Source organism: Falco punctatus (assembly GCF_963210335.1).
Source record: "Falco punctatus genome assembly, chromosome: 16".
Classification (NCBI taxonomy): domain Eukaryota; kingdom Metazoa; phylum Chordata; class Aves; order Falconiformes; family Falconidae; genus Falco; species Falco punctatus.
In genome coordinates this window covers 6,962,279-6,976,556 of record NC_137596.1, presented here as the reverse complement: position 1 = coordinate 6,976,556, position 14,278 = coordinate 6,962,279, and the positions used below count along the sequence as shown (strand labels likewise).

General features: G+C 50.5%; 1 protein-coding gene across 5 annotated transcripts in view; it reads left to right on the top strand.

The window, feature by feature from the left end:
- NECTIN1 (nectin cell adhesion molecule 1) overlaps nucleotides 1-14,278 on the top strand; it is a 127,362-nt gene that overhangs the window by 49,201 nt on the left and 63,883 nt on the right. For all 5 annotated transcript variants that reach the window (XM_080366874.1, XM_080366875.1, XM_080366876.1 and 2 more), the window contains exons 2-5: nucleotides 3,983-4,333; nucleotides 5,048-5,350; nucleotides 5,771-5,888; nucleotides 10,074-10,225. In XM_080366874.1, the coding sequence (XP_080223000.1) occupies nucleotides 3,983-4,333; nucleotides 5,048-5,350; nucleotides 5,771-5,888; nucleotides 10,074-10,225 (924 nt within the window). The remainder of the gene's footprint in view (nucleotides 1-3,982; nucleotides 4,334-5,047; nucleotides 5,351-5,770; nucleotides 5,889-10,073; nucleotides 10,226-14,278) is intronic.

Here is a 14,278-nt window from a genome sequence, read left to right as displayed (position 1 = left end):
CTGGCTGCCCCCTGGGAGGTGTCAGGGTGGATTGGTGGGCACTGGGAGATCTGGCACAGGAACTGCACATGACAGGCTGCTCCCAAGCCTTTTCTCTGCCATACCAACCACATAGATCATTCAGCAAAGAAAAAGCGAGGCAAACCCCAGGACTGCACATGCACACACACCCCCTGCTTAATATGTTCAAGCCTCTCCAGAGGCTGATTAGTGATTTTATTTTCTCCTCCTCTCATGGCCCTTGCATGCTCACTGCCATCAATTATCTATGCATTTGCCCTGATGAATTATTGAGTGCATAACGGGGCGAGGGAAGACCCGCCATCCCAGCTCAGTCACCTTGCAAACAAATGCTCCCCAGAGTGTGACGGCAGCTGGTTTGCCCTCTGGCTTCTGATTTAGGATGGGGAGCATGGGAAGCTGATCAGGCAAACTTGCAAAAACCCCTTTACTCCGTCTGTTCCCCTTCCTCGTCGCTGCTGTTGAGGTGTGGGTGTTGTTGCAGTGGTACGGAGCAGAGCAATGGGTGCATTATTTCCCTGATGAGAGGCTTGGAGGAGCGGAACATAAATAGTTTACCATCTTGCAAAAGAGCCGTGAGTTATTCAATCACCTGGAAAGGAAACACGATTTCCGCACAGTGTTTGGGGTTTTTTAGGGTATTTTTTGTTTGTTTTGTTTTGTTATTTCTTCTGCTGGGTTGGTTTTGGTTTTTTTTTTCCCCTTTTCCCCTGAAGCCTCTAGAAAGTTTGGAATGTGTTTTTGTTAAAATTGCTACATGTAGGGGCCTGAATCCCAGCTTTGGCAGCGTTTTGTTGTTGGCAAGCAGTCCTGAATTGGCACCAGCTTTTTCCCTAGCCGAAAGTCTGACTCTGTACACCTGGGCAGGGGAGGGTTCTGCAGGACCATCCTGAAGTCTGGTTCAGGGTCAGGTTTGCCAGCACCAAAGTCTGCTTTTCCTCCAGTTTGTGTCCAGGTGCAGTCTGCGCTGATGCATGGATCCTGTGGCTGGGGGAGGGCAGAACTGGGAATTGTTGCTACCACTCAAGGTCAAGAAGAATCACTTGATTTTTAAAAGGGGTCATTCATTAATTTGCAGGGATATCACAGCATAAAGAAAGGGCATAGTAATGATGAAGCAAGGGATCGGATTGATCTCTGCCCAGTGATATATATCCCATTCTCTGCCAGGCTGGCTGGCAGTATCTTTATTTAAGGGGCACGTCTTAGGTGCCCATCCTTGGGCGGTGGTGGCCTTTGGCCTGGCATAGCCTTCTGCCTGCAGTGCTCGGCCGCACGCCCTGCCAGGGAGGGACTGGGCTGTCCTCCCGGCTCCCCTGCAAGGGTGACTCCGGGGAGAAGCTGGTGGCTTTCCATCCTCTCCTCCCTGGGGTTCAGCTCGTCTCTAGCTTTCCTGGCGCCGTGGGGAGGCTCTGGGCCATGACTTCCTGCTGTCGCGGACGGGGCCTCCTTTGCTGGGATGTCGAAAGCCTGGATCAAAGGGAGCCGCTGAGGCCTGTGGGGGGTCAGGGAGCTTGTGTGGGAGCGGGGCCAGCCCTGCCATCGCCCCAGCCCCCGGCAGGCTCTGCCTGGGGGCATTGGGCCCTTCATGAAAGAGGTGGGGACCGTGCTGATGAATCTGTTCTCCTCCAGCCTTGGGAGAAGGAGGGAGCGCTGAGCACACCTACAGCCCGGCAGCCGTGAGATGGGTGGCAGGTTGTTCCCAGGGCCCTTGCTACGTGATTGCTTTTGCTCTCCGGCAAGCTCCCACACGCTTTGCAAGGCTCAAAAGACTTCAGAGCCAGACTGCTTGGCAAAGCTGTTGCTCACCTCCGCGGGTGTGGGCAATTCTGCAAGAGGCTCTCTCACCTCCAGGGTAGAAGGAGCAGCATATGCTGCAAAGCATGTTGGAGACATCTCCCCCCTCCCCATCCACCCATTCTTTCCTCAGATCCCAGCACATCATTATCTAAACTCAGCCCTGCTCTGCACCCAGTGCCCTCCTTTCATCGGGAAGGCTTTTGTGGGCCACGGGGTCCCACCAGGCACAGGCCAGACTAGCTTCAGGGAAGTCTTTCACCGTGTCTTACTGCCAGGACATCCTTGGCATGGAGAGACGGGGTCCAGCTGTGACTTCATCAGAGCAGGAACGTCCCTTCCTTCTGGTTTCTGGAGGGACGTGCATGGCAAAAATGGCCCTGGGTACACTGGGAGGGGAAACGTGCAACCCTGCCAGCTCAGCAGACAGCCTCCGAGGGCTCGACGGCTTCATGCAGGCAGGCACATGAGGGCACCAGTGCTTTGCTGTGGCTGTAAACAGCGCTGAAAAACATTCCTCAGCACCCAGCTGCAATGCTAGGGTGTGGGGCAAACCAGCCCTTGACTCAGGGAAGGGGGCAAGTTCACACAAAGCTCTAGAGACATGAGTTTCGGTCTTAACTGCTGGTGACTGTGGTCAGCTGATGGCGTCTGCTGGCCCGGCTGGATTGTTGAGGCTTGTCCTCAGGGTCACAGGCTTGGTGCGGAGGGAAGGAGAAGGGGAGAAAGAAGAGGCTTAGATGAGATGTGGGGACTGAGATCAGGCCGAGTACAGCAGGCAGGCAGTGAGCTGGCAACGCGGGAGTGTGCCGAGAGAGCGGTAAAGGCAGTGTTTGTGCATGAGAAGACTTTTGTATGCCTGCATTGGTGTGTGTGTGTGTGTGTAAAACTGCAGGAAGGAGGCTCTTGCTCAGGTTCACTTGTAGAAGTCGCTGGGCATGTCTTCAGGGGTCTGCAGGGGCTAAGACTGACTTCATTTTGGCCTTGCACAGGGAGCCCATTTGTCCCCTGGAAGAACAGGGTAGGGGTGACATTTCAGAAATGCTCTGTCCCCTCAGTTAGAAGATGCTCTCCTGTTTCTCTTGCTACGTATTTTTCTCTTTCCCAGCTTCTCTCTCATTACCCTTTCATGTTCCTCACTCTTTGTACATCTTTCTTTTTATATTACCCCTTTCTTTACTCTCAGTCTCCCAGAATACATCCAATTTCAGATTCTGCCAGCAGTGACAAAACCCGCTTTTCTTGTTCTTGCCACCTTGCTTCTCTATTGTATTTATCATATAAATACAGGCTGTATAATTACCAGAGCATTATCTCTAAACGTACAGATTAGGGAAAGACACAGTGGCAGCCAAAGATGTATTTCAGGGTCAGTCCTGGTGGGAGACATTTTCCTCCAGCTGTCAGGGGAGGAATCAACAGACAGAAGAGCAGACATGGACACCAGCCACCACTTCTCCCAAGCACCTTTCATCTTTACCCCGCAGAATCAAGATGGAAGGTTTCTAATTGCAGCCACTTCTGGGGTTAAAAAAAGGCCACAGAAATGACCTAGATCATGCTGGTAGATCGTGCAAGGTGTATAGGCACCGCGGTAAATCTGTTCTTATATGGGAACTGTCGCTACTCTGAAATCAAGCCTGAGTCTTTGCAGCTCATTTAATTACTGATGCATTTCCAATAGGATTAAATGGATGTCTGAGTGTGTGTTAGCATATGTTAGGATATGCTATGCTTATAAATATCAGTGCTTTCATATGCCTCTAGATATGCATGCCCTGTATTTTTACAATAACCGAATTTAGTGTCATCCAAAGTTGAAGACAAAAGGAAGGAAAATTTTATTGATTCAGCCTTGTGCTTTTTGTTGATCACGAGCCCTAGGTTGGCTGCAGAGCATTAGGGCTGGTTGTAGTGATGTATGAACAGCAGTTGCGGGAAGGAAGGTGTTTATGAGCAGGAATGAAGCTGCAGGTGGATGCAGGTAGTTGCAGAAGGTACTGAGTGCCTGTAGTCATAGACTGTTCTTGTATCAGCCACGCCAAGAAGCAGCAAATGGAATAAATAAAGGGGTCTGTGGGCCTGATGTCCAAGAACCATTGCTTTTCTGTCTTTCTCTGTCTAAGAAGTACACGTATATTCGTGCCTTTCCATTTAATTGCAGGGCTGCAAGCTCAGACTGTCTTAGTCAATGACACAGTCTCGGGGTTTATCGGAACAGACGTGGTCCTGCATTGCAGCTTCACCAATCCGCTCCCCAATGTGAAGATCACGCAGGTCACGTGGCAGAAAGCCACCAACGGCTCCAAGCAGAATGTGGCCATCTACAACCCTGCCATGGGGGTCTCCATCCTCTCTCCCTACAAAGAGCGGGTGACTTTCCGGAATCCTTCCTTCAAAGATGGCACCATTCAACTCTCTCGGCTAGAGCTGGAGGATGAGGGAGTTTACATCTGTGAGTTTGCCACCTTCCCAACTGGCAACCGGGAAAGTCAACTGAACCTCACTGTGCTGGGTAAGATACTGGACAAGCTTTGTAGTATGAACCATTGCCTCCAGTTAAACAGATCTGGAGGAACACAGAACTCGTGTCCTGAGAGCTCAGGGCAAACGTGGATCTCAGGTGTAAATTTTATCTGTGATGATCTTTCAAGTTGACTGTAAAGAGGTGAAGAGCAGGGAACGCAGGGTAGGTGGTTCACTGAGCTATCACAGGAACGCCGCTTCCCTTGTCAGGCCTCACTTCCCCTATCTCTTAATGCAGGTGCAATAACAGGGACCGGTTCCCTAAGGGAGTGGTGAGTTTTAATGAGCTGGTGGCTGTCAGGTGAACAGAGAGAGAAGACTACAGATACCCTCAGCACAGATAGAGCTTTTCCATGGGGCTTAGGGCTGTGCGTGAACAGACCCCACGCAAGGTCTGCACGGTTTATTTGCTCTCCAATTTCAGTTTCTCATTCTAACATAGGGCTGAAAACCTATAGCAGGAAAGGATTGACTTTCCATCTTGGATCTGTGCGTCTAGGGCACCTCCACCATTCTTTCCACAGAGCAGGTTGCTGGCAATTTGCAGCAGCTCTGGGTTCACCACGAGGTCTGTCACAGGCTCAGTGCACAGGCTAGGTGTCTCTTGGGTTGGTTGTAGTAGAGAAGGTAGTATGGCTTTTCTAACCATCTCTTTGTACTCTTTTCTTCTCCTCCTTCGCCTCCTTTTTGCACTTCCTTGCAGCGAAGCCCACAAATCGGATGGAGGGCACCAAGCGGCCACTTATTGCTAAGTCTGGCAGGACAGAAAAGATCTTGGTAGCTACCTGCACCTCCTCTAATGGGAAGCCCCCCAGCACTGTCACGTGGGACACCAAGCTCAAAGGGGAAGCGGAGTTTCAGGAGATCCGGAATAGCAATGGCACCATCACAGTGATTAGCCGGTACCGACTGGTGCCGAGCCGGGAGGCCCATCGGCAGCAGCTCATGTGCGTGGTTAATTACCAGCTGGACCGCTTCACCGACAGCATGACCCTCAACGTGCAGTGTAAGTGAGCATGCAGTGTGAGTGAGTGCAGCAGGGCTGGAGAGCAATGCTGCATGATCAGTCCCTGGGGTGGGTAATAAAGTCTGGCAAGAGGATTTTTCTGAAGGGAAGGTGTTGGTCTGGTGGAGGGGGTGAAGCAGGGGCTGCTCTCTTTTTCTGGAGAGTGAAAACTGAAGTGATCCCTTGGAATAATCATGTGCTTTCTTTTTCACGCCTTTTTTCCTCTCTGCCTCTGCTCTGTCCCTTTGTTCCTTCCCTCCTCTCTCCTTCATCCACCCTCTCTCACTCCTTCTCCCATAATCTTTCCCACCTTCTCCCACCCTGCCCCCTCATCTCTTCCTGTTTCATGTTCTCCCCCTTCCTTTTCCATAACTCATTCCTTTTCCATCCTGCTTTTCTATCTTTCTCATCTCCCTGCAGATGAGCCAGAAGTCACTATTGAGGGCTTTGATGGCAACTGGTTTCTCAACCGGAAAGATGTGAAGCTGATATGCAAATCTGACGCCAACCCCCCAGCTCACACCTATGAATGGAAGCTGTAAGTGCCTACAGTGCTTCTGCTCTCAGTAGCACATAATGATCTTCAGTCTTCGAGCAGGGCTAAGGAGTTTCTAGAAACCTCAGTCACCCTCTGGTCAATTAGGGCACGGTGCCATTACTGTCAATGGTGTCACTCCAAGGTAAAACCTGTGCATGTGAGTGGGGAGTTGGACACTTGTAGTTGCTGGAGCCACCGTGCTCCTGCAGAACGCTCGGGGATGGTTCTGGTTCCCTGGCACAGCTCTGCCAGGAGGCCTTCATTGCACAGGGACTGGAGCTAGTATCTTTATTTGCGGACCTGGGAAGCTGCTGTCTTCAGCCTTGGCCTTTCTGGCTCACCCCTCCTGTGCTGGCCATCCTCTGAGGCTGAGCTTGTCAGACCCGAAACAAGACCTACGGGGCAGCCGATGCTTTCGAGGCAGGCAGTGCAGTTTTGAAGCGACATGGGCAAGGGACTTGTTTCGGGTGGATGGGCTTTATCAGATGTTTCCTGTGGCCCCAGCTGACACAGCTGGCACTAGCATTTTAGTTGAGCCACACACACCCACCTCACCTTGCGATGGACAGGGGTAACCCCCTGCTTTTCAGCTGTGTCCTCCTCCAGCATCTTCCAGTTCAGGCTGAGGAGGGAAGAGCAGTGGGTAAGGATCATACACACCCCCTCTCCACCAGGCTGGGACGGAGCTTGCAACCAGCACAGTGCCACCTCAGTACCCAGGGTAACTTCCTATTCTCAATTCACTGGAATAGTATTCTGCCCCAGTGATGTGAAGCAGCTGAGGTATGACAAGGTGAATCATTTGCCTAGCACCACTAAGTGCTTCAGTAGCAGAGCTGGAAAAGAATCCAGGAGTTCCCTTCCTTAAAGGGGCACAAACAGCCCAAAATTTGTCTGCGTGTGAAAAAACCTTTCTCTAGAATCAGCCCCACTGTAAGCAGGAGCTCCCCTTCGGAGCACACATCTCCACATGACTGACATTAAACAGCAGCAATTCCTCGTCCTCCAGGGTTTCAGCTTTTGGCTGAATACACTAAAGGGAGTGAAAAGTGAGCGAGGGGTGTGTGGGGAGTCAGATGGGAATTGATGCAACCTGATGTGGTTCTCTCTCCCTCTCTTTTCTATAAGCACTCATGTAGCTTTAAAAAAGAAAGATCAAATGGATCCTTTCTTCTTTTCATCTGGCATTTGTCATCAGGAAAGAGGCTCTCAAAATGGCTTTGCAAGGAGCTAGGCATATTCTCTCTCATTTTGCTTCCCAGATCAAACTGTTCACAGTGAAAGTCTGAAGTGAATTGTTTTTCTTGCCTTTTTTCTAGTTCTCGTCCTCAGCTCTCTCCCTCTCTTGGTTCTGCAAGTTAAACTTAAACTCTAAGGGGGCTCTCGGGGTTCCTCACATTACCAGGAAAGCATTAGAGGCAAAGATGCTCCTTGTGGTACCCAAAGCAGAAGAGATCCTGGTTTAGGCTGTCTCTGTGTAGCAGGGCTGGAGAATGGAGCTGAATCAAGCCTTGTGAGATGGATCTGGGGACAGCTGGTTTGTGGCAGGTTTTTGGTCTGCTTTTGGACAAGTCATTGCACCCCTTTGTTCTGCTATTGCTCACATGCAGGGCTGGAGGCTGAGCGCTTGCTGGGCTCCCTGGGCACCAGGCTGTCTGTGGCAGGAGCTCTGTCGCTGTGTACAGACACAGCCAGCAGCACAAGCGGACCCTGATCTCTGTTGGGCAGTCTGCTCCTACTGTGATAATGATGTTGAAAGCAGGCTGAAAGCTGAAGCACAAGGTAACCAGGTGCCAAATGTCTTAGCCAGGTGATGTTTCTATAGCTCAGGGCAAGAAAGAGGGTTAGTTACCAGCTAGGCTCAAACACAACAGGGGATGCGGGTGTCAGGACTGAGCGTGGTGCTGCATGACTGAGTGAATATGATGTGTCATTTCCACACCTGGTTTACACACTGCGCTGGTAATAAATTCAGCTCTGGCAGAAGCGATTCCTGGGAACAGCACATCTTTGAGCCAGGCATCGAGCTGGTCCCTGTGTGCTTGTGTGATGGATGATTTTTTAAATTATTTTTTTTTAGCACTGGAAAGAGTTGTTTTCCTGTGGATTCTCGTGTGAGCTGTATGTCCATTTGTCTGTCTTTAGCCTGCAAGCGTTTCTTAACTTACAGCTAAGAGACTGGGAGTATCGATACTTTGCTTTGAGAAGGAACTGTGAGAATAACAGAGAGAGAGAAAGCACAAAATTGAAGAGTACAGGTTTCTAAGCCTGACAGCACTTCAGTCCGATGCGCCAGCCTCTCCCTTGTTGCACACTTGGTGGGTCAGTTAGGACCAAGTATAGGTTTATTGGCCTGACAGGATGGAAAGGAAAGATGGAGTGTGGCTGAAGGTGAGGAGCATGAAGGCAGAAGAAGAGGATAATAGACAGTGAGAGAGAGAGAGCGTGTGAGACTGGGGGAAATGAGGCAGGAAGGGAGGAGGAGGGAAAAGCTGAAGCACAGAGTTGCCCGCGGCTCTTTCAGCCCAGACTCCTGCTCTCCCAGTCCTGGCTGCAGGCTGCCTGTGAGCAGGGCATGCAAGGAAGAGGCAGGCATAACAGATGGGGTGAAAGCCTGATAAATAACTGTACTGCAGCCAGCTACCTAGGCATGTGGCCCATGTGTACATGTAAAGAGGTAAGGAACGGGAATAAGATCCATGGTCATCCCCTTCCTTCCTCCAGTGCCACGTTCGTAATATCAAACCGATTCCTTATTTCTTCGGCTGGGCAGAGAGAGAAATAGCCATCAGCATCTTTGGTTTATCCATGTGCTCATATGTGCCTCTTCCCCTTCCTGGGGGACAGGAAGCAATTACTGCTGCTGCTGGTTTGCTCCTGCCTGGAATGTAAAAACCAGCCATGCTTTCCTTTCCTCCCATTTGGATCATGATGAGCAAGAGTCAGGGGAGCTGTTAGAGGAAGCAATAGCTGCCTTTAGCATCCCATACCACAGTTTTTAGATGTGCCCTTGTCTTTGTAGCTTCAGGGTCCCTGTAGGCAGAGGACCAACTGTAGGCAATTCTGTTCTTCCATCAGCTTTGGGGTGATTGGCTTGATGTAGCTGGGAAAGACTAACATGTTTGCTGTACATGTGTGCCTGTGTGTATATGTAGGCAGGCAAAATATGTGTGTGTGCATTTAGGTGCTTCTTTACAAACCTAATTATACCCCCATTATTCCCTTTTGTTTCTTACAAATTGCTGACAATATGTGCACATTTTTATTGGAAGGAGGGGAAGGAATTACTTGAGTAATTTTTAATTGCCTAAGAGAAGTAATTACTTTACTTTGCTTCAGTAATTAAGAATAACCAGGCCATGTGTGTCTTTTCCTAACACACAAGGGTTTTTTTATTTTTCATCTGCCTTTGTTCATTTAATCTATGTATCTCCAGACTTAGTTTTGCATTATTCCAGTTTCACACTTGTCTGACTATTCTGACATAGGGAGGTTCGTAGGTGGCAGGGCTCTAAATCAGCACCACTTTACTCGAGCTTGACTTGCAATTAACACTGGCTGATCAGCTGCCCAGGAGAGTTACATGGGCAGGAAATTGGAGTAAAGCAGGGTCAGATTGGTGTCCCCTTCTTGTGTTTTCCATCAAATGGAAAGTCAGGGATGGAGCAACGCTCTGAAGATGAGCCTGCTAGAGGTGAGCCACCCGAAACAAGAGAGTGACCTGGACATCTTACCCTAAGCTTGTACCTGCATGGGGACTGTGCTGGAAAATTAACTGCTTTAAGGCTCTGACTCTGTTTTCTGGATAGGGGAGAACATAGACTAGAAGTGCTTCACATCCCATTAGCCAAATCCAAGGAGGGGCTGTATGTGACCCAAGTATGTACAATCTACCTTGTAATCACAGAGAAGGAAAAAAACCCCAATCCATGTAAAGAACCTGATTCTCATCATGCAGTGGATTTACCCTGGAGACACTCTACTGACTCTTTTCTGTAATGCTGCTGTCTGAGGGTTTGGTTTCAAGGCTGACTACATTAATGGGTATTTTCTAGCCAGCACCACCAGGTTATAGAGCTGCCCAAAGGCAAGCGCAGAACCAGCGTGCCAGTGTCACTTCTGCAATACTGCTTGACCCCACTGAGTATCATCTCGGGGGTTAACCATGACTTTTGTGTTTCCTAGGCCAAACGGGACTCTGCCAGGGAGCGTGGAAATCCAGAACAACACCATCTACTTTAAAGGGCCCGTCTCCTACAATGTGGCTGGCACCTACATCTGTGAGGCCTCCAACGCCATTGGTACACGGTCGGGCTTGGTGGAAGTCAATGTCACAGGTAGGAAAACACTTGGTGTGCTTTGAAAGACAGAAGAAGAAGAGATGAGGAGAGTGTCAGCAGCTGACAACTACCAGTCAGTTAAATCTCCTTAACATCAGTCTCAATCACCAGTGTCTCCTTCTAGGGGTGGGGAGTTTCATGATGCAAAGGGAGCAGTGAAGTTACTGGTTTTGCACTGGTTTGGCTTGGATTTTTTTCTCCTTTCCTCTTGTTGTCTTTTCCTTTCTTGCATCAAGATATGTTCAATTTGTTTTCCCCTTGTCTTCTGCTTTGGATTCAGGGAGATTGGTGGACATGTTAAAAGCGAAGGCATGTCAGGGATGTATTTGTTAGAAGGTAGAAGAAGGAGTAGGATGAGGATATAGACTGCCACTGAGGCAGTAAAGTGTAAGATGAATGAGTCATTTGTTCAGGATGATGTTTGGTGTTTCTGATGTTAGGCAATTCTCATGATTTTTCATTTGTGCTCCTTCCAGTGCCATGTTGGGTCTGTGCACTTGCTCACCTGGCTGCCACAGATTACCAAGAGGCTGTGAGCACTTGACTAGCTTTGTCTGGGCTCCAGAAAGGAATAACATCACAGGACGCAGACAGTGGGAAGTGATGCTCTGTGATGTCATAGGAGACAGAAGGATTTTGATGACTTGCAGATCAGTGTAGCCATAGGAGTGAGGAAAAGACCTGTGGATACGCTTAGGTAGTGTCAGGGAGAGAAAGTGATGTCAAGAAATAGGTTAAAGAGGAGAAATAACGTATCATAGTAGCCTGATTTCAGAGAGACAAAGTGATATCGCAAGGTGGCACCGAAGGGGAAACATGGTAGTGCTTTGAAAGCAGGGAAGGGAACTTTACCCCTTTCCTTTTGGAGTAAAAGAAGCAATTCATTTTGTCAGTGGGTTAATGACAGGCAGCGACCAGCGTGTGGGTCTCAGGAGAGATGGAAGCACCTCTTACAGGAGTGAGCTGGAGCACTGCCACACTGCAATGGGCTCTGGGCTGTCAGGGGACAGGGGAGGGAGTGACTCTGATGAAACGGCGCTGCCTGCCTGGGAGACACGCCTGGGGTGACTTGCTGGGGCTCCCCTCTGGCCCCCCAGCTGGGCAGCAGCACTGTGGGGACTCAGCGCTGGTCTCCTTCAGGTGCTCCCCCTGCACCCCAGCACCCCAGGTGGGCAGGCAGCACAGATCACGGCACACGGCCACTGCTCTAGCTGGGCTCACAGCCCGGACCGTGGGGTGTTGGAGCTGCAGACCTGCTCTCTGGGGAGCCCAGCAGGACTGTGGCTGCAGCCGGGTGAGCTGGAGAGCAGCCGGCTGCCTGCGTCCTGCAAATACCACAGGTACCTGTGGGCTCCATTGGGAATGAGACGCACTGGGGGCTCACAAGGCATGGGAGATAGCGGCCAGGTTCCCGGGGTCGTTAGCCTTTCCTGTTGTCCAGCCCGAAGCAAATCAGAGCGCCTGCTGTTCTGATAGCAGGCCACCTCTCTGAGCCACCCTAGTTCTTGAAGAATTGACTAACCTGAGAGTGATGAAACGGGCTTCTCGGCCCCCTCCACCCGCTATCTAAGTGGTAAGTGCTGAGCAAGCATAAAGATGAAGCCCAGGCAGCTGACCTCCTGAAATCAGCAATAACACTGTTTGGCACCCTCACCACCTCAGTTCCCCTGTTCTGTAACATGGGTAAACCAGGCTAATCTTCCTCTATCCAAGTGCTTGGAGGTCAATGGATGGGATGTGCTAATTAGATGCTAATTACCAAGTATTTATTTATGATCATTATCACTGTAGCAGGCCTTTAATTCACACCTCCTGTCCTGGATCCTTGCCTGCTGAGTTGTTCCTGATATATGCTTTTCTCTGGGGGATTTTTCATTTGCCAAGTGAAAGGCACCAGAATAGCAAAGCTCTTTGTTCAGGGCAGCCATGGAGCAGCATCCACCCTGCCCAGCCCTGCCCACCACCCAAAGCCGGGGAGGGGGGGGGGGTGGCGGGCAGAGGGGAGGTCATGGACAAAATCCCAAAATCCGTTCAGCCACTAGCCTTTCCACGGGAGTTGCCACCAAAGGTGCTGTGTTTCTGGGACAGTGCAGGCAACTGCCAGGTACAAACGGAGCAGACTCGCTTGCCATCGGCAATAGAAAACCATCCTGTGCAGTAACTAGCACCTTGGGTCACGTTTGAAACAGCGATCGGAGAGAAGAAGCCTCTGAGCTCTGTCCCCAGTTGCAGAGGAGGTGGGATGGGTATTGCAGGAGACTTAGAGAGGAACAGGCTGTCTTCACCACGTCTCATTTCCCATTTCTGCATAGCCTGTATATCCTTCTCTTGCTTTCGTTCTGTCTATCCAACCACCCTGTATCTCTCGCGGTGTCAGGACACATGCTCCCACACACCACGTACAGCCCTCTCTTCGTATTTCCTGCTGCCACTTGCTAGCGTTCGGTCTGTCTCAGCGCCACACTAGCATCGCAGCCTGGGTGGGCTGCACCGACTTGCTCGCACCGGCACGTGCTCCTCTAGGGATGAGGGTCTGTGGGTTCCCCTCTGGCCTTTGGTAAGTGTCTCCCTTCCTGGTGGTTTCTCAGGGGACTGGTAGAGCATCATTCTCATGCTCGATCAGCACAGTGCTGGCAAGGGAAGCGAGGACTGGCAGGATTTCTGGGGAATGACTTTGGGATGATGTCTGCCTGCCTGTAATCTCAATTTATTCTCAAAGGTCCGAATTGTGGGGTTGAGGTTAAATGAGGAAAGGAAGGGCACACCCGCAGCTGCCCTGCTAGGAGGGATTAGCAGCCAACCCATTAGGCCAGGCTCCACCACATAAAAAAACGTTTCAATAATTCATGGATCTGAATATGTTTATCCAGCTCTCCCTAAGGACCGATTAGGCCAGTGCTGGGGAGGGCTCCGCCGTCCTTGCTCAGCTATTACAGGTACATTTGTTTGGGTCTTGCAGGCAATTTAGGGATTGTCAGTGGACCACAAAACCTCTTTCAAGAGCTCTGTGCAATAAATGGAGTTCAATCTAGTGAGCAGCCAGCCTTGGGAGAAAAAAAAACCAAAAGGCTGATGCAGAGAAAGCCCTGCAGCGGCTTTTCCCCCTCCTGCCTCCCTGGGTACAGACCTCCCCCTTTCTGCCACCCAGCATCCTTCCTCCCAGCCCCGGGCCCAGAGAGGAGGAGTGCGGGGCTAGTTCAGCCCACTCATGGGAGAGCGATTTGTTCAAAGGGAGAAGGCTGAATGCTTCTATTAGAGTTACAGCGCATTAAAGAGATTGATAAGTGGAAATTTAATATTTTATTCCAGCAATCTGTTCCTATAATAGCGTCTCCTGCCTTGCAGGACCTTTGTCAGTCTCAGCCAAGCCATGTAGTGTGACATGTAACTATTTATTACAGGTGGTTGGGTGACATAATAAAAGGCTGTGGTTATAGACTGCATGTGTGTGTCCCTGTGTGCCTGCACACGGCTGCAGTGGTCCTAACACAGCCAGCTGGTCATGTACATATACACACATACGTGTGACCCTGATGTGCATCCTGGCATGCAAATGGGCCTCTCAAACCTGCATGCTCGCACGGGGATGCCCTGCTGCACAGTCACATGTGCATGCAGGACGCGAGTGCATCAGCGCATTGGCGTGAGTGAATATGCATGTATTTATGAACATGTGCTTGGCTGTATGGGCTTGTGTGTAGCAATGCGTATACATACCCCAGCCCTTATGTGTGTGTGTACATACACATTTGTGTGCGTATGCAGGGGGGACATTCATGCATTTGTGTTCTGGCTTCTGCCAGAGGAAGCACAAGGAGAAAGATGTTGTTAAAACATCTTTTCTCCCTCTGGGCCTTCAAGCACCAGGCAAAGATCAAAACCGAAGGACAATCACAGTGCTGGAGGTGGGGGAGCAGGGAGAGCAGAGCCTGTGCTGAGGCAGTGACTGCTATCAGCCTCCCTGCTGCACTGCTCCCACCTGTTTCCTGAGGCCAGGAAGGGGTCTTCTGCCGGGATACTGTGGGCTCCCCCGGTTGCTTGCTTGGTGTA